Source organism: Orcinus orca, chromosome 10 (assembly GCF_937001465.1).
Source record: "Orcinus orca chromosome 10, mOrcOrc1.1, whole genome shotgun sequence".
NCBI classification, from domain to species: domain Eukaryota; kingdom Metazoa; phylum Chordata; class Mammalia; order Artiodactyla; family Delphinidae; genus Orcinus; species Orcinus orca.
The window spans coordinates 1,644,534-1,663,537 of record NC_064568.1 but is presented as its reverse complement, the minus strand read 5'-3'; the positions used below and the strand labels follow the sequence as shown (position 1 = coordinate 1,663,537).

At 61.6% G+C, this 19,004-nt stretch overlaps 2 protein-coding genes and 2 long non-coding RNA genes across 11 annotated transcripts in view; 1 reads left to right on the top strand and 3 right to left on the bottom strand.

The window, feature by feature from the left end:
• LOC125960331 (uncharacterized) lies at positions 1-13,934 on the bottom strand. The gene is made up of 3 exons (XR_007469926.1): positions 13,673-13,934; positions 2,630-2,709; positions 1-2,086 (listed from the first exon to the last, which is right to left on the bottom strand). It is a non-coding gene; the product is annotated as an uncharacterized LOC125960331 (long non-coding RNA).
• Positions 1-19,004, bottom strand: part of EEFSEC (eukaryotic elongation factor, selenocysteine-tRNA specific) — a 199,676-nt gene that overhangs the window by 5,506 nt on the left and 175,166 nt on the right. For 2 of the 8 annotated variants that reach the window (XR_007469916.1, XM_049693807.1), the window contains one exon: positions 15,937-18,941. The exons of 4 other annotated variants lie outside the window; for them this stretch is intronic. Coding sequence is in view for 1 of the 4 variants with exons in the window: in XM_049693807.1 (XP_049549764.1) it covers positions 18,922-18,941 (20 nt within the window). In the remaining 3 variants the exon portion in view is untranslated. Of the gene's footprint in view, positions 1-15,936; positions 18,942-19,004 lie in introns of those variants that run through there. 2 more of the 8 variants (XR_007469917.1, XR_007469920.1) reach the window with 2 other exon arrangements.
• Positions 7,876-8,565, top strand: DNAJB8 (DnaJ heat shock protein family (Hsp40) member B8). Its single transcript, XM_004284344.1, has one exon. It carries the CDS (start codon positions 7,876-7,878, stop codon positions 8,563-8,565), a length of 690 nt encoding a protein of 229 aa, XP_004284392.1.
• LOC125960330 (uncharacterized) lies at positions 14,039-15,894 on the bottom strand. Its single transcript, XR_007469925.1, has 2 exons — positions 15,816-15,894; positions 14,039-15,412 (listed from the first exon to the last, which is right to left on the bottom strand). It is a non-coding gene; the product is annotated as an uncharacterized LOC125960330 (long non-coding RNA).

Genomic DNA, 19,004 nt, shown 5'->3' with positions numbered 1-19,004 from the left:
CAACATGACAGTTTATACAATGTCCTGCAGTCCCGGAATGACACCAGGCCCCGCTTCTCCCGGGGGGGGGCGGGGTAAGCCTAGAACTGGAACTACTGAGTCAAGGGACTCAGCACCCTCACACTGACAGGACAAGGCCAAGAATTTCCAAACTTCTTGTCCCAATGAACTTTCCCACCAGCAGGCTTTGGGAATTTCGCATTCTCACCACCACTTGGTCATGTCAGCCTTTTACGTTTTTACCAGTTTGTTGGGTATGAAGCAGTCTCGTTGTGGAGAGATCTTTCTGGAACATGCAACTGATCACGTCCCTCTCCCTCCCCCCACTTCAAATCTTCCCAAGGGCTCCCCACCCCGGGACACATCCAAGCTCTTGGGCCTGGCATCTGAGCCTCTGCAGCCCTCATCCCCTCAGGCCCAGGCAACCGCTCGATGTTTCGAGGTTCTGACTTGATGAATTTATTAGGAAATAAAGAGCCAAACAGGTCACCCTTATGTTTTCAATGTTCACATGAAAGAAGCGAATGCCTTTGGCACACAAAAAGCATGGATGCAGCATAACTGCACATCAAGTGATGATTCTGGGGTGTAGCCCAGGGTTCCTGGCCTTGCTCTGGTGACACCTGGCCTGTCGTGTGACTGCAGGAGTTTGGCAGCGTCCCTGGCCTCGCCCCACAAGATGCCACGAGCACCCCCTCCAAGTCATGACAATTAAAAATGCCTCCAGGGCTTCCCTGGTGGCGCAGTGGTTAAGAACCCGCCTGCCAATGCAGGGGACATGGGTTCGAGCCCTGGTCCGGGAAGATCCCACATGCTGCAGAGCAACTAAGCCCGTGTGCCACAACTACTGAGCCCACGTGCCACAACTACTGAGCCCGCATGCCTAGAGCCTGTGCTCCACAACAAGAGAAGCCACTGCAATGAGAAGGCCACGCACCGTGACAGAGTAGCCCCTGCTCGCCACAACCAGAGAAAAGCCCAGGCGCAGGAACAAAGACCCAACGCAGCCAAATAAATACATAAATAAATAATAAAAATAAATAACATCAAATAATAAAATAAATTTATATAAAAAAAAGTGTCTCCAGTCATTGCAAATGGCCCCGGGGGAGGGAGCACCGCCCCTGTTGGCACCAGCGGTTTAGAAAAAGATGAATTCCTACTGCACCCAGGACAGTGCAGACTGAGAACGCAGACGTGTTTACAGTTGCATGAGGAACACCTTCCCCCCTGGAAATATTATGTTTCCCATGACTGAGGGCTTTGCGTCATTTGGAAAGACATCCGCTGTCTAAATCCAGGGCCCTTCATGTGAGTGAGGCTGAGACCAGTTGACCGCCCCATCTGAAAGGGCAGCCCTCTTTCTGCTTCTTCCTCACGGCAGCTCTCACTGCCTGACGTTAGATGAAACCTTCACTTGTCATCAGTTTCTTGTATCTTCCCACTAGAGTCAGCTCCGTAAGGGCAAGGCTCCATCTAGTGTGTTCGCTGGCACATACACCTGCGGCACCTAGAAGAGTGTCTGGACCACAGCACAGGTGTGATAGGAGCACAGGAAACATGTGGGATGGGTGGGTGGGTGGAAGATGGCATGAATGTGTGCATATGTGTGCCGGCCCTCACTCTGAAAGACGCTTCAGGCTTCTTCGTTCTATACTTTTTCCAGGAAGACGTAGGAAGCCCCTCAACTCAAGCTGCAGAGGCCCGTGGGTGTTGGGGGAGCCCCTGGGGGTCGAATTCTCCTGGATGCTTAGCACCAGCTGTTGGAATTGGGATCAGAGCTCTTCCCAGGGCTGTTCCCGGCAGTGCTGGGCTGGGGTCTATGGCACTGTTGGCGGGGAGGTGAGAGCTGCTGCCCTGCAGGCTGGCACACGTTGGACCTTGGCGGTGGGGAGGGTGGTCCCACAAATGATGGCTTCTCTCAGGCAGTGAACGCCCATCTGAGGCTAAATATGACCTCCAGAGACCATGTGGCCCACCCGCAGCGGGTGTTACCTGGGTGGGGATGGAGGGTAAGGATGCAGGGGACCCAGTGGGCACCTGTCCACTGGCTGGGGGTGTTGGGCTGGAAGTTCTCCTGGAGGTCCTGGGTAGGAGAGGCAGGTCTGAGCCATGTCTGTGTTGGGACCTGAGCTGAGATCGTCCTGTTGCGTTTGGAGAAGACAGGCTGCCCCCCAAGCCCCTCGCCTGTCTGGCGACCCCACCACCTGCCCGGTTCCCACCAGCCCACTAGCGTGTATGTTCCTCTACCCTTTTCCCATTCTTCCTCGGACCATCTGTCTACCAGTCCTCCCTTCACTCATCTGTCAGTCTGTCCTTCCACCCATCCGTCTAGCACCCCCCGCCCCCTGTTATCCACACTGCTGTAGTTAATTTACACCAGCAAGCTTCTCCTCCTTTCTAAGCTGTCCTCACAGCAACCCTATGAGGAAAATACTACGATTACCCCCATTTTACAGATGAGATGCGGAGACCGAGGCACAGAGAGGTTAGGTGACTTCCCCAAGAACACAGAGCTAGGAAACAGCCGTGCCGCCTGACCTGACAGGCCGAGCTCTCAACCTCCCAGTCTGTCCGTCTGTCCATCCACCTACCCTAAAGCTGTCTATCACTCAGTCCCTTCACTCACCGGTCACTGGCCATCCAGCGGCCCATCCATCGCTGTCACCCATCCATCCTGAAGGTAATGCGGTTAGAGAACCAGGGGCCCTGAGGGGAGAGAAGGCCTGAACCGCCCATCTGGCTGGGCTGGGGTTGTTTGGGGGGTGGGGTGGGCTGCCCCAGGCTGGGCAGGGCTGCACAGGGCTGGGGGGAATTAGCCAAGTGACTGCCAGGATCATCTAATTAGGAACGCTAGTGATAAGCAGATAGGATCAGGGGTGATTAGAATCCTTTTAAAAAGCCACTCCATTAATTACAGAGACAGAGAGGGGCCTCTGGCTGCTCAGAATACCAAGTGGCTGCCTAATCGGCTGCCATCAGCTCACCCTGGGGAGAGCTCCTGGGACCACTGTGTGACCTTGGGTGTGCCCTGCCCTCTCTGGGCCTCCCTGTGCATCAGCTCAGGCTCTGCCTACCATCCCCTGCTCATCCAGGTCCTCTTTCTCTTCCCAGGCCGGGGCTTCAGGGTGGGCCAGGGAGGCTAGGCTGGCTGCCCAGAGGGGAGAAGCCCCCCCTCCCCGCCGCGGCAAATGAGGGCAGAGAGGCTCAGAGAGCGAAAGCGATGGACGGCCAGCAAGCTGAGAGCGGGATGGGGCGGTGGGGGGGGGGGCCTGAGGGAAGGTCGCGTCAGCTCAGCCCTGTTCCTCTGGGCGGGCCCTGAGGAGGGACCCCAGAGGCCCCTGCCACTCCCACCGGTCTCTGTCGACACTTTCGCTGTAGGGCCTCAGAGGACACTAGTCCAAACCCCTTGCAGGAGGGGACGTCACCTCGGCATGCAGCCCCCAAACTCCACAGCACCCTTTATGGGGCGCTTCCCGTCCCCTCGGTAATGGGGAGGCTCTCCCCCCTCGGGGCCCCGTGGCAGTGAGGAGCTGGGGTCTGCCCCTCCCCGTGAGTCCTACTGGGTGGCCCCCCAGCCCGTCTCCATCACAGCTGCCTCCTGCTGCCCACCCGAGAGGCCTCAGGCTGAGCACAGGACCTGCGGGCAGAGCAGGGCAGGGAACCTGCTGAGGGGCTCCGGAAGCATCGGCGGGGCGGCCAGAGGAAGTCCTTCTGAGGGAGGCCAGTGGAGGTCAGCATGAGCCTCAGGCAGGGCGGGGGGAGGCCGCGTGGGTCAGGGGGAAGCCTCTGTGGGGTGCTCAGGCACCTCAACACCCTGGATCCCGTGTCTCAGCTTGTTGTAACCACCCATGCACCATCCTGATTACATTGTCGTCACCAATATCACATCCCCCCATTACTACCATCACCACAGCATCCAGCATCCCTGCATCCACCCTCATCCCCCCACGGTTACCCTCATCGCCACCACCACCACCACTGCCATCAGCACCACCACGACGGTCCCCACCTGAACCAGCATCACCATCACATCACTATCGTCACACCACCACTTCCACCACCACCACCACCACATCCCAACTCTGACATCACCTCCATCACCTCAACCAGCATCACCGTTACCGTGGCCACCATTATGCCCATCGTTACCAGCACCATCACCGTCACCACCACTTCCATCCGCACTGCCACCATCCCACCTCTGACATCACCTCCATCACCACCTCCTTCCCCACCACCATCATCACCATCACCACTAACTGCCTCATTCTATCCCTGTCGTCACCGTCACACCGCCGTCTCCACCACAGCCAGGGTCTGTATTACCATGACCACCAGCACCCTCATCCTTTCCATCCCTACCATCACCGCTGCCACCTTAACCTCAACAAATGTCCCAGTTAGCACGACCACCGTTTCTACATCATGACCAAACCATTATTATCACCACCACCTGCATCACCCCCGTTTCCACGGCAACCACCTCATCACCTTCCTCATCATCGCCACCATCATCTCCTCTATCACCACCACCACCACCCCCTCCAACATCATGCTGACATCACACCATCACCACTGCCTGTGTCGTCACCACCATCACCATGCCCACCTCCACCACTACTACCAACTTCATCTGAGCCACTGTCACCATGACCATGTGTACGGTTACTGACTAACAGGTACAAGGACATTTAACACAAGTTTCCACAACCACTGGGTGACCTGAGGGCATAAAGATCAGGGAAGCAAGTCGTCACTGATGGTCTCGGTCTTCGGCTCCAAAGTGGTGGATCTCAAGAGCTTGCCTGGAAGCTGCTAGAATCTCATGATATTCTGGGGAACTCCCTCTGAATATCTCAGCCTGCAGCCCTGAAGCAGGGGTTCTCAGAGGGTCACCTAGAAGGCGCTGCAAACCTCTGGGTTTTCATCTGCCTGCAACTGCCTCTTTCTTTTCCACTTTCCAAATCTCATGTCTCTGCAGACTAAGCCGGAGCCACATGGGTAAGGGATCCTCCAGGGTGTGGAGGAGACCACAGCAGAGGGCGGCGGTGATTCTGAGTTAGCAAGAGACAATCGAGAATGCCACGTCTGCGGTGCCGTCACCACCACCCTCGGCACTCTTGCTCCGGCTCGGCGTCACTCCTGCCCCATGTCACTCCCACTAACACCAGCACCCCAATCGTCCGCACCATCACCACTCCCACCAGGAGCAACGCCACCCCCGCTTCCACCAGGGCCACCGCTGCCACCACGCCGTACTCACCCGCAGCGCACCATAGCTGCCCATTCTCTCTTCCAAGAGGACTGTGCCTCTCTGGGTGTTGTCCGGGATGTGCAGAACCTTCCTGAAGGAGTGCCATCCCCATTCCACCGACACTGGCCTTGACCACGTGATGTAAGGCAGAGTGACGTTCGTTACGTCCCAAGAGAAGTTCTAAGAGGCATCCCACACGTCTACCAGCTCTTACAGGCAGCCTCTCCGCCACGAGAGCTGCTCCCGAAGCCTGGGATCCGGGAGGGGAAGACGCGCCTGGGAGCCCTGGAGCCGCCCCAGCGGTGCTGACAAGTGAAGTGGGCGAGAACTGAGTGTCGGTCCCAAGCCTCTGAGCTGTGGCAGGGGTCCCGACCAGCACCACCACTGCCACAGCACAACAAGAGCTCCCCTAGCAGCCATTTCCATCCCCTCCCGTCACCTCCGCCATCTCCGTCAACAGCACCTCTACGGTCTCCGGTCCCTCCGTTACGTCGCCTCCTTTGTGGTCATAACCACCACCTCCACGAGTGGCTGTCTCCGCCGCAAGCAGGGCTACTGTCCCCACCAACACCCTCACCACCAGGGTCGCCGCCACCTCCACCAGCACCATCCCAGGTTCCGTCCTGCCGTCACCACGGCTCCACACCCCTCCGTTGCCCCCATCACCCCTGCTGCCGTACGGACGCCTCATCAGTCACCGCGGACGCCCCACCTCGTCACTCTCCCCTCGGCTGCCACAGTCAACCAGAGCACCGCTGCCGCGGAGAACCGCGTGTGTGGCCATCTTTCCTCAGCACCAGTGGACGAGGCTGGCGAGACCAGGTTCTAGCTATAGTGAAACATAGTTACAAACACACAGAACTATTTCCACCTGCAGCCGCGCCCAGTGGAGTGATTCTGCCATTCCTTTCCTCTACCAAGCGATGTGTGAGGTGTGTCAGCACGCGTGGGCGGATGGACTAGGGACGGAGGGCAAATCGCGCTTTTGGCCAGGGCTGTGCGGGTGACAGCATTTGTCATCTAGGACAAAGCGTCTCCAGAGTCTGCTTCGTACCTCCCAGCACGTGGGGTTGGTTAGAACACGCTGTCCCCTGCCAGTTGCCTGGAGCCCAGCAGCCATGAGTGCTGACGGAAAAGAAAAAGAGGGAGAATAACGGAAACGGATGAAGACGAGAAAAAGGAGAAAGAGGAAGGGAGGGAGGAGGGGGAGAAGCGAGAGGAAAGCTATCTCAGTTAAGACGCTAAGTGCCTCACCGCAGGGCAGCGTGTTTTCCATCTCACCTTGGGGGGGGGGGGATGAGGTGAAAGGAGGAACAGGCGTTAATCAGGCTTGTTAATTGCTGTTTCTAAATATACTCCAACAACAGAACAAGAATTAAAGACACAGGAACACCTGGGTACAGCTGGTTACCTCGCACACATTGCTAGTTTTCTAGGGCTGCCACGGCGAACTGCCACAAACTGGGCCACTTGAAACAACAGAAATCCATCCCTGCACAGTTCTGGAGGCCGGGGGCCCCCAGTCAAGGTACCATCAGGGCTGCACTCCCTCCGGAGGCCCCGGGGGAGGCCCTGCCCCCCCGGTGTCGGGTGGGGGGCGGCTTCTGCGTTCCCGGCGCTGCTTCCCTCCGGTCTCTGCCTCCCACTTCATGCCCCCACTCCCAGTGCGTGTCTGTCTCTTCTAAGGACTACTTGTCATTGGATCTAGGACCCACCCAGATCATCCAGGGCCAGCTCATCTCGAGATCCCTACTTTAACTGTGTCAGTAGAGACCATGTTTCCTGATAAGAGCACATTCACAAGTTCTATGATTTGGGCAGGGACCTGTCTTCTGGGGGCCACCACTATACTCATTACCAACGCCGCCTATTTTTGTCACCAGGCTTGAGTGGAATGCCTCTTCCAATGTGCTGCCCACCTTGGCCTCAGACAGCCCTGGGTTTGCATCTCCCTCTCTCTCACGGACTTGCTGTGTGACCTTGAGTCTGATGCCGCATGTCTCTGAGCCTTATTCATTCAACAAACGTGTACTGATTGCCAAGCACCGTCCTAGACACTGAGGAACACCCCTGCCTCTGTGGGGCTCATCTCAGAGGATCTGACGGGATCATGGGGCACAAGCAGAATGAACTGAGGCCCCGAGCCCACCCCGCCCGGTCCCCCACTTCAGGCCCCTCACTCCGCGCCAACCACCCAGCCGTTGGGCTAAGTGGACACACCCCAGGAGCCCTCACTCCCCTCCCTGCCCCCTGGCCCGTGGCCCACCTCGCCCAGCTCCTGCGGCTGGTCCTGCCTCTGCCCCCAGGGCTCAGCCGGCAGCTGAGGCTCGGCCTCCTGGGCAGGGAAATGCCCCGCCCAGGGCTGATGTCACAAAGGGCCAGCCAGCTCTGCCTCTGCGGGGCCTGGTGGCCGGGTCCCAGCGGCAGTGCCCTCCCCTCCCCCTGCCCCTCTAGCGGAGGTGCTGGTACTATGAAACGGTAACCGAAACGGTAACCTGCCCTGGAGCCAGCAGACTCCAGCCAGGCCCCCGTCGAGGGACCCAGGCCGCCGCTGCCGCCCGCGCCCACCGGCCACCCGGGCCCCAGGCCCGCGTCTCCTCACCGCCCCGGCCCTCGGCATGCCTAACTACTACGAGGTGCTGGGGGTGCAGGCTAGCGCCTCCCAGGAGGACATCAAGAAGGCCTACCGCAAGCTGGCCTTGTGCTGGCACCCCGACAAGAACCCTGACAACGAGGAGGAGGCCGAGAAGAAGTTCAAGCAGGTGTCCGAGGCCTACGAGGTCCTGTCCGACTCCAAGAAGCGCTTGGTGTACGACCGCGCGGGCTGCGACAGCTGGCGGGCCGGCACCCGCTACAGCAGCCCCTTCGACAGCGGCTACACCTTTCGCAACCCCCAGGACATCTTCCGCGAGTTCTTCGGAGGCCTGGACCCCTTCTCCTTCGGCTTCTGGGACAGCCGGCTCGGCAGCGAGCACGCGGGCCGGGGCCACGGGCTGCGCGGCGCCCTCTCGGCCGGCTTCGGCGAGTTCCCGGCCTTCGTGGAGGCTTTCTCAGCCTTGAACACCCTGGGCCGCAGCGGGGGCAGCGCCAGCCGTGGCACCTTCCCGTCTGCATCCTTCGCCGGCTCTGGCTCGGGCAGCTCGGGCTTCAAGTCGGTGATGTCCACTGAGATGGTCAACGGACACAAGGTCACCACCAAGCTCATCGTGGAGAACGGGCAGGAGCGCGTGGAGGTGGAGGAGGACGGGCGGCTCAAGTCCGTGACCGTCAATGGCAAGGAGCAGCTCAAACGGCCGGACAGCAAGTAGGCTCCGCCCACTGCCTGTGCCCACCGCCTGGGCGATGCTTAATAAACGTGCCGAGTGGGTTCACGGAGACAGCTGCCCGCTTGGTGGGGGGCGGGCAGCCTGGGCGCACCCGCGAGGCCCGGGGACGTGCCCAGCGCCTGGCGCAGGCTGATTTCGCAAGGACGCCGTTCAGTCTCGGGGGTTAGGAGCTCCCTGCGCCTGCGCCTGCGCCTGCGTCCTCGGGTCGTGAGAGTCCTGACCAGCGCCTGGCCCACCCAGCCCGCGGCTCCACGCCCACCAGCCCGCGAGGGTGCTCCGCCCACCGCCACGCCTGGCTACAGGGGCTCCCGCGGCTCTGAGCATAGACCTCAGGCTTTGTCCTCACCACCGGGCGCCGGGGGCCTGGCCACTGCCCACCCTCCCGGACCCTCACCCCCTGAGCCTGGCCACACCGGCCTCCCCTCCGGTCCTCCCCGGCACCAAATGCCTTGTGGCCTCTGGGCCTTTGTATGGCCGTGCTCCCTGGTGAAGGCCTCATGTCTCCCTTCCCAAGGAGGCCTTCCCAGAACCACCAGCTCGGCTTTCTCACGGCCCCTCCCTGCGTCTCCCTGCCCTTCCGCCTCGTCTGCGTGACTACCTGAGAGCCGTGTGCCTCCTCAGCCCTAACTGCAGGTCCCGGGAGCAGGGCCTGTGCCCGCCTCGTTCTTTGCTGTGTCCCCAGAGTCTAGAGCAGTGCCTGGCAGTGAGGGGCAGGGCACAGATTTGTTGCAGGAAAGAATGCTCTTGCGTGTGGTGTGTGTATGTGTGTGTGAAGCGTCGGCAGGCTGGCAAGTCCCCGTTCCTTGGGGGCTGGAGCGGAGCCAGAAAAGGAGGTGATTCCAGGTTTGGGGGTTCCAGGCTGATTAGTCACGGCGTCCCTGGTTCCCAGGAAGAAAGGAGTGTGGGCCTGGCCAGGAAAGGTGTCGGGAATGCCACCTGGGCTGGCACATGCTCTGACTCTGTTCACCTATGCATCTCAGCTCCGAGCCCAGTGGCTGGCATGGAGTAGGTGTCTAATAAATGATGTGACATGAAAGAAGGTGGGAGCGCACTGTTTCAGGGAATAGCAAGAACCTGGGGGCATGCTCAGAGGACAAAGCCTGGGAGCTCATGACGGGAGGAGACACTGGGAGGCCGTGAACCTCGCGGGGAGGGTGTGGCTTGGTCACGGACGGACCTGGGGAGGCGGTCATCCCCATTTCCAGATGCAGAGCCGGATGACCAGCAGCCGTGGTGGGGGCCGAAAGCCTAGAGGTGGGCCTGGGTGCTGTTCTCCAACGGAAGCCTCCACAGGAAGCCACGGGGCATCTCCCTAAGGTCTCTAGGGGTTTGCAAGGCCACGTGGGTGCTGCAGGTGCCCTGGCCAGGAGGACACAGCAGACGACCTGCTGCACCTCCAGGCTCAGGCCCCCTGGGTCCGGCCTCCCGGAGCCCCTGGGACGGGCCGGCAGCTGGATGTCCCTTAACCGTGTTACGAGGGGGGCAGGAGAGCCCCGTGGTGTACAGAAGGTGGAGCCCCAGCTCCCGGTCCTGCGGTGGGACTAACTTCATCAAAGCCCCCAGTACAGCATTAACCACCTGACCTCTGCCCCTGCCGACCTGCTAATTTCACCAATTACTGGCCAAGCACGGCTGCGTCAAGTGGGCCTGCTTAGCCCCGACAGCTGCTGGGCAAATCCAATTATGGTCCAGCAGCCCGGGCGGTCGCACGGTCCCGGGGCTGGTGTGCAACAGAGATCTGGGTGCTTGCAAGGCATGGGTGTTCATGGACACCCCAAGGACCCCAGGACCGGGCTCACCTTCGGCCCCTGTCCCTTCTCCAAGCTTCGCACCTGAAGGCGGTGTCTTCCCCCTGAGGCACAGGCCGATCGTGGCATTCCCCTGCTCCGGTCCCCCGTGTCGACCGAGCGTGGCAGCTGCCGGGCCCGGCTAAGCGGGCGACATGTCCCTCTCTGCATCCTTGTCTCGACCCTTAGCCCCATTTGACAGATGAAGAAACTGAAGCCCAGACAGTTGAGGTGCAGCTAGGGGCACACACCCCAGATGAAGTCCTGCTTCCTAGCTGGCCTCTGAGGCCCCTGCCATCCTTCCAGCCCCACACCTTGCCCACCCCACCGGCATGGCCCGCACCAGACTCTTAGCGGCCGTCTCCTAGGCATGCTGTTCCCCCTGCCCGGGCTACCCTTCCCATCTCCTTTTGGCCTGTTAAATTCATCCTTGGAGGCCCCGCCCCTGGTCAGCACCTTGGGGAGGCCTCAGCAAGCTGCCCTGGGGCAGGACATTCTGGCCAAAGAACTTCACGGAGCCCCTTCTGGGCCTGGCTGTGTGCGGGCGCCGGGGCTGTGGCAGTGAGAAAGCCAGGGCGCCGCCCAGAGCCCCAACGATCCAGAACGGATGCCCTGGCTTGGGACTGGCTGCGCGGGTCCAGCTCAGGCCCACTTCCCAAGCAGGAGGGCCCTAAGGATGGGGCTGCATTGAGGCCCCTGGGCCACCCGCCCAGCCCCAGAACGGACCCTGCTCATGAGGGGCGAGGCCCCACCTTCCGCAGGTAGGTCCCCACCTCCACTGCTGCCACCAGCTCCTCGGCCGCTCACCGCTCACCTGGACAGTGCACCAGCCTCCCCCCTTCCCCTCCTTCACCCTGTTCTCACCTCAGCAGCCACAAGGATCTTGTGAAAACCTGAGAGTTCTGTGAGACACTCAAAGGGAAAGCCAACTCCTCCCAGTGGCCCGTGAGGCCCCCAAACCTCCCCGGCTTCCCTGACACTCACTCTGCCCCAGCCCCACGGGCCTCCTCCCTGTCCTGCATACACCCTGGGCACGCTTCTGCCTCAGGACCTTTGCACTGGCCGGGCCGCTGCCTGGAACCCTCCTCCCATATCTTCCTCCCTCAGTCCCCTCTCTCCCTGCCTCCCTTGGGTCTCTGCCCATCTCCCCACCCTCGCCTCACTGTGCTGTGGCGCCCCTCCCCCACTCCTCCTTCCCAAAGTGGGACTTTTGCACAGACTGGCTGGGTCCTGAAACACCCCTCTGCGCCCAGGCCCACCCACTCCTGCCACCACATCCTCAGGCAGACCCCTTACTACCCCTTCCCCTCACCACTCCTGGGTTCCCACATCCCTCCAGGGCCCCTGACTGTCTGAAGGGACCCAAATCCTGTGGTCTCTCCGTTGCCAGGTGGACACGATGGCATCCCAGCACGTCCCTCGGGCAGGAGGATTCGGTGACACTGGAGCCTTTTATGAACGAGGGCAACAAAGCCTGGGGGGGGGGTGTGCCGTGGCTCACAGAGCAGGTCTGTAGCCTCCAACTGTGCGTGGTCTGAGTGGCCGCTGCGACCCCGAGGCCTGGCCAGGGGTTTCCACCAGGGCTCCGCTTCTCCATGGATGGGGGCAGGCAATGTTCTCAGCCCTACTGAGCCCTCTCCAGGGCTTCTCCTGCACACTCTCCCCAGAGACTCGCACCGACCCCCAAAACAGGGAGGGCTATTTGCCCCCATTTTACAGATGGGGAAACTGAGACTCGGAGGCTTACAGACTTGGACAAGGTCACACAGCCGCACTGGAAGCCCGTCTGCCCTACTCCTCCTCCTCTCCCCCTGCGCCCGGGCCTGGGGTGGGGTGGGTGGGGCCCAGGCAGCCTCCTGCCTGCCGCCCCCCTACCCTGGCCAGTCGATGTTATCGCAGCTGATTTAATTTCAAAGACGGATTGAGCTGTGGCGGGAGGGAGAGCGGCTAATCGCAGCCGACATCTGCCCCGTTGTCATGGGGATGGGCTCCCAGCAATAGTGCAGGGGCTGGACCCAGATAAGGGCACTGGAGTGGGCTGGAGGGGACTGCAGTGGGCGGGGCGGGGATGGGCAGGAAGATGGGGGGCAAGGAGAGACCCAGAGACCCAAGAGTGGAAGAGGCACAGAGCCACGAGGCAGACAGTTTGAGGGTACCGAGGTGAGGAGAGATGGGGAGGTACCAGGGGGCAGCTGCGGAACTGATACTGAGCACGGGACGGGGCCAAGGCTGGTGCGGGCGACAACGGGCAACGGAGGCGCCTTGCCCCCACTGCCCCTTCCAGAGCCCCGCTGTGGCCTCCACAGTAGCGCTCCCCCAAGGCAGGGCGCGGGGCATGTTCAGACCTCCCCAGTCCGCCCCCTTTGCCACAAAAGGGCCGCAGACCCCAGGGTCCCTCCCTGGCCAGGCAGGGTCCCAAGCTCAGCCCAGAGTTGGGAACCAGCTGTTTCCACCAAGCGCCGTTGGTCTGGCCTTTAGGACAATTACATCGCCGAAACTTGCCAAGTCAACAGTGGCTTCTTGAGGCTGCAGCGGGTCCTGAGTGCTTACTGCGCGCTCTGCCCATCGCACAGCACGCACACTTCCCAACAGCCCTGCCCTTCTGCAGCACGGCAACTTGCAAAGAGCTCCCACTGTAGCTTAGGCAACAAATACTGACCCACCTCCCCTGGGTTCCAGGCCTTGGAAGGCGCAGGGACAAGACGCCTGGGCTCTGCTGCTGCCCCGATGCCCCAACCGTCCTGGCTGAGGGCCGGCCTGCCTTAGATCCAAGGCCCCCCGTGCCCCATCACGGCCGAGGCCTAGCACGTCCCACCCTTGGTCTCTGCGCCTTCCCAGGTGTTGCCCCTTCCCTGGGAACTCGTCCCTGCCTGATGGGGGAGGGAGCCCCGGCCCTCGGCCACCTGCATGGGCCCCACTGCCCTCCCCACGCTGTCCGCCACTACCTCAGGACTTCAGATCTGCCCACCCACTGGGTGCTGGATGCCTCCGGCGGCCCCCAGGCATCTTGCGAGGACCCGGGGAGCTCTGTGCGGCCTGGGAGGCATGGGAGCCGGGCAGCGCTGGGCCGGGGCCGCCCTGCCTGCCAACCACACTGCGCTGTCACAGCCCCCAAAGCAGGAACCTGGCACCGCCAGCCACTTGGGTCCCCAGGCACCGTGGTTATGCCTGCGGTCACCCAAGCAGCTGGTCAGGAAACCCCTGGGGTCCTGGGGTTCTGGGATGGCAGCAAGGGTATGCACGAGCCATCTCCTTCTACAGACGCTTGGTCCACCCTGTGCCATCCCAAACCCGCCACATACCTGCATGGGCATCCCCACCACCACACCTCTGGCCGTGCAGCTCCCACGCCAGAGTGTCCTTCCAACTCTTCACCGTCAAGGCCAAGTGGAGCCGTCTTCCTGTGGCCCTGTTTCTCCTTCCTTTGGGACCCCGGGAATCAGCTTCTCGCCTCTCGCACTTTCCTGAGCATCTTCTGCCCGGCGTTCGACACGCCAGCTCCTTGAGGGCAGGGCGCGGGCGGTGACCGCTGGGTGGAGAAAGCTATCCCTGCGGCTGGGTCCCGGGTTGCCCTCCCCACCCAAGAGTTCCCAGAGCCTGGGCCTTGGACTGAGTCCCTTTAGGAAAGCAGAGCAAGGGTGTTAATTGCCAGAGACTGGTTCCCATACTTGTTTTAAATTGATGTTTAATTAAAAAGTTAATTATTAATTAGGCTTATCAATTGGCTGCCAGTGGCCGGCTGGGAGAGGCTGGCTTGCGGAAACATCCACCCTGAGTGCGTCTGCGTTTCTCCGTGAGCCCGGTCAGTGGCACCGTCTCTGTTCGCGTTAGTACAGCCACGAATTTTGCTGCTGGATCTCCTCCCAGCAGGCCCGGCTGGTTCAGGAGGGTGGGTGCTGCCCAGACCGAGGACTATAGCCCGGCACTGCCTCTCCATCTTACTTCTGCCCTGGGCTGCAGCTCAGGGATCTGCTGGGCGGCATCCTGGATGGCCCACGGATGCTGCCCACTCCTCGTGCCAGACGCGGACTTGGCATCTTCCTCCCCAGGTCTGACCCCCAGCCCGGGCCCCTTCTCAGGGGTGGTCCCTCTGGCCACCTGGTTGCCCACCCAGGGTGCGGGGAATCACCCAGAACTCCTCCCTCTCTTCCCCTCCGCGCCCTCTGCCCTGCCCTGGGCTCAGCCTTCACAAGCCCCCTCTCCCGGAAGGTGAGGAAGGTCTGGGGCGAGTGTTCCCTGCAGGGAAGTTAGCAAGCGCGCAGGCCCTGAGGCAGCGGCCTCTGCTGAAGGGAGTGGGAAGGAGCTGTGGACAGGCCCGGGTCATCTCTGAGACGTCTGTCCGCTCTCTGAGACGGGACAACTGTGCAGAGGAAATCAAGAAGTCAGCTGGGGCCTGCTGAGTGTGACACGCATGACAGTCAGCCGTGAGCTGCGGTTCAGGAGAAAGGTCAGGACCCGCGGTGAGGAATCAAGATCACTCAGCACATGCAATGGCACGTAAAGGCCTGGAATGGATGAGCTCAGCCAGGTGCCAGCAGAGATGGAGGACGTTCCACGGACGTTCAGAAGCCAGAGAGGAGGTGGAACCGGCACGGAGAGCGGGGCGGCGTGGGCTCCGTCTCAGCTCACCCCCGTCGCCCCCTCTGTACCGGTTAGGGTTCTCGGGTCCCCAGGGACAGAAGTCCATCCCAGCTAAAGCGAGTTGAACCCGGGAGGGGCACTACTGAACGGGTACAGCCGGATCAAAGGGAAAGGAAATCCCGACACCTGTGGGAAGGCCAGGAACCCCGGCAGCTCCGATCGCGGGGTGGACCCTTCGGCTTGCTGCCGTGGGAACGGATCAGCCCCGACGGTGCTCCACCCTCGAGTGGGACCGCTCAGGTGTCCACTGACCCAGCACGTGCGGAGGAAGGTGGTCCATCCTCGCCAACAGCATCACCGTCAACTGTCACCACCACCACGTCCACCGTCACCCTGTTGCCACTGTCATCCCCAGAGACTCGCCATACTTCGTTCACTCACGCAGGAAGGATCTGCGTGCCCTGTGGGCGACAGGCACAGCGGTGGGTTTTGTCAACACCGTGAGAGCATTCCCACCTGCAATGGGAATACAGTCTAGGGGCACAGAGGCTTTAACCAGTCACAAAGACTGCAGCTCAGAGGGGCGCCACAGGGGCCAGACCAGACGCGGGGAGAGCGTCTAGGTGGATTGCCCCAGGCGGGAAGGTGCGAGAAGGCTGCCCCAGAGCAGGCAGGCAAGCGGGGGTGGTGCATCAGGCTGAGGGGCTTGCGTGTGCACTGCACCTGCAGCAGGAGAGGCCTGTGAGCACGGGGTGGGGGTGGGGGGGCCTGGGAGGGGCCGGAGCTCAAGGAGCGGGGGGGGGGGGTCTGGGAGGGGCCAGAGCTCAAGGAGCGGGGGGGGGGGTCTGTCATGGGTGCCGCCACCTTGATCTCAAGAGCAGTGGTGACACAGAAGGGTGTGAAGCAGGAGGGTGACATCGGTGTAGACTGTGCAAAGACCACGTGACAGCTGAGTGGCGAGAGGATGACAAGCGTCCAGCAGGGTAGCTGGACCCTCGTGTCCTGCACGATGCTGCCTCAGACCAGGGACCATTTGACCACAAGGAGGTGACAGCGGGAACAGAGCCACAGGCCCACTGGCCGCACTCTAGTTCACGTCACTCAGAAGCAGCTGATCTAAAGAGCAACAGCCTAGCCCTGGAGCCGTCCTGGGACATCCTGAGGGCTGGGGTCCAGCCCCGTGGATGGGGTGCTGGCCCCGTAACCGGAGCACAGCCCGCGGCGGAGGAAGGAGGCCCGTCCATCCCGACGTCACCCCCTTGCAGAACTCCTGGCTCTGCCCCACACCGGAGGTGTGGCCAGGTCTGAGGTCCTTGTTCGGGGGTGCGCCAGGGACGCAGCAGCTCTCCCGTGAACCTGCAGTCACACCACGCCGGTGGGGGGGCAGCTCGGACCTGTGTGAGAGGAGGGCCGGGGACGAGGGTCTCCGGGACTCGAAATCCTCTGGGGCTGCTTCTTGTCCCTCGAACTGGTGACAGTGACGACGGGGCAGTTGTTGACAGGGGCAAGGCGACTAAGGTCTCAGAGCCCTGGGGACGCCCCGGTCGCCCCACCAGGCGAACCTAGAGCCACCCAAGTGCTGGCCGAGGGTGAGGCGAATCCAGAAAGGGTTCAGCTTCGGGACCAGGTGCAGCAGGAGGGGCTAGTTAAGGCCTGTCGGGGCTCCGGGCCGGCTCCCACCCTGAACCGGACCCTGGGCCACCCTGGGCCACCGAGGCCACGAGCGGAGCTGAGGTGGGTGAGGGGTGGACTGCAGGAACCGTGTCTTGGGTTTTATGCTCTGACCCTGGAGGGACTGCCCCTCCCAGGACTGGCCGATTCACGCAGAGTGTAACCCACCCACCGGTCCAAGTGGGTGACTTTCAAATGCAAAGCAACCAATCTAGAAGGCACAGCCCCAGCACCTCCTCTATCGGGTTCTCCCCCTTGGGCCACCGTCCCCCTGCCTGAGTCACCCGGGGTCAGGTACCAGGCAAGTCGCGGCAGCCCGTCTGTCCCAGGGCCCGTGAAATTACTCAAACCAGCCAGTGGTCAGCCTGCTCGCCCTGCCTCGCCCGTCCCTCCTGCAGAGACCGCAGCAAAGTCTCCTGTCCCCGGTTCTAGGCTCCCCCCACCTCCTAACCTCCCCATGCTTTCCCACGTGGCTCGGCGTGGCGTGGCGTGGCGTCCCCCTCCTCCGGGACTGTGCTTAGAAATGACCTTTCCAACGGCAGTCATCTCCTGCTCTGTGGCCTTACTGAACCTCAAATTTCCCCTGAATACACGCTCTTTTTAACTGTACTGGCACCTCGGTGGCCTACCTCAAGTCCTCCCGGCCGAGCTCAGGCCAGCCGCGGCTCTGTGGTGACCGGCCCACCTGTGCAGATGCCGGCTGGTGGCCCAGCTCACTCTTGCCCAGAGCTGCTCTGACCCAGTGCGAGGATGCCCGCAGGGCCTGCTGGGCACTTGTGTGCATGAACCCTAAAGTTCGAAGGCTGGTGGATAAACCTCACCTTGTCTATGCGGTGGGATGGGAGCCTATGGCTACGTCCCCTTTTGTCCCTGGGGTGGACGGTTCTCAGCACGTCCCTCGAGGTTTCTCAGATGGCCTCGGTGGAGTCTGTACCCCACTGACGGTGGACCCACAGCACCTCCTCTGGCTGGCTTTTCCCCTCGCCCGGCTTCATGCCCCCCACCCCGCCCTTGTTCCCTGGGACCACTTCCTTCAAATACTTCCTGCACGCAAACCCCATTTTCCACGCAGATCCGAGGGCTGCCTTTCCCAAGGTCTGTGCTGAGATGAGGGAAGTCCTGTCTGTGGGGACTGAGGGCTCCTTCCATGGCCGTCCCCACGGGGCTCCTCCCTAGGAAGTGTGGGGACCACAACTGCTCCCTAGGGCTGTGAGACCCCAGAGGTTTATTGGTCAGGGTCCCGGCAGGAGAGAGGTGACACTCAAACCTCTCAGGTGGAAGGGTCTAATGAAGGGACTCTTTGGGGCGTGGTGACTTTACAGATAGCAGGACGCCATCGGCCCAAGAGGACGAGCTCGCCCAGCCAGCCCTGGGGCTTCCAGAAGGTCTGACACACAACAAGCCTGGGCTCACCTGAAACGTGGGGTCCCGAACAACCCCACGTCCGGGCAACCTCAGTCTGCCTGGCTCGTGGCTCTGGAACCTCGTCATGTGCCCGTACAAACCTTACCTGCAGCACGTCCAGCCTGGGCAACCTTGGGCCTGTACCACCCCTGCCCAGGATCACCTCTTTCTGTGCCACTTCTCACTGCAGGCAGGGAAGGGGGTCCAGAGAGGGCACCCGTGTGGCCCCCAAAAGTGCCAGCAGCTGGGACGAGACAGGCCCAGACCCCCTGCCACCCTTGAGTCAGGCCGGGCCTGGGCCATCCCCCGTCTTAGCCCAGCGTGGGTCTTCCGCTCAGCCAACCTGCACGGACCTTATCTTGGCCATCTATCGGGCCACCTGGACCAACCAGTCCTGCCAGAAACTGGATCTGGGCATAAAGGCCCCTCCCTGGAGGGGTGTGTGAGATAAACCCTCCACCTTCCACTGGTCTCTCCTGCTTGCCTGAGCCAGAGGGCCAGGGCCTGGGGTGGAGGTGCTGGGCTGCTGGTCTCCTCTCCCCTCCCCCACCGTCTCCTGTAACAGGCAAGGTTGAGTCTGTGCTGGGACTGACACTGACACCCCTCTCCCACCAACCTCCTGGGTCTGCCGGTCAAAACTTGGGCACCGGAGGGGGGTCGCTGGGGAAAACCAGGAGGCACCCAGGAAGAGGGTCTCATCTCCATTTGTAAAAACTGCGCTGACCCATCACATCAGGACACTGCTTCCCCCTCATGGGAGTCTCTGTCACGCGTGTCCCCAACGTGCCTGGCTTTACGCGCTCCTCAGACGGCCCTGGAGGGGTAGGTGTCGCGATGTTCCCACTTCCAGATGAGGAAAACTGGGGTCAGTCGCCCAAGGTTGCGCAGCCCAAGGTCACACATGGCCGGAAAGCCCTTTAAAGATAAAGGCCTAGAAGTGAAATCACTGGACCGAAGCTCCCACGGAACTGCAAGCGC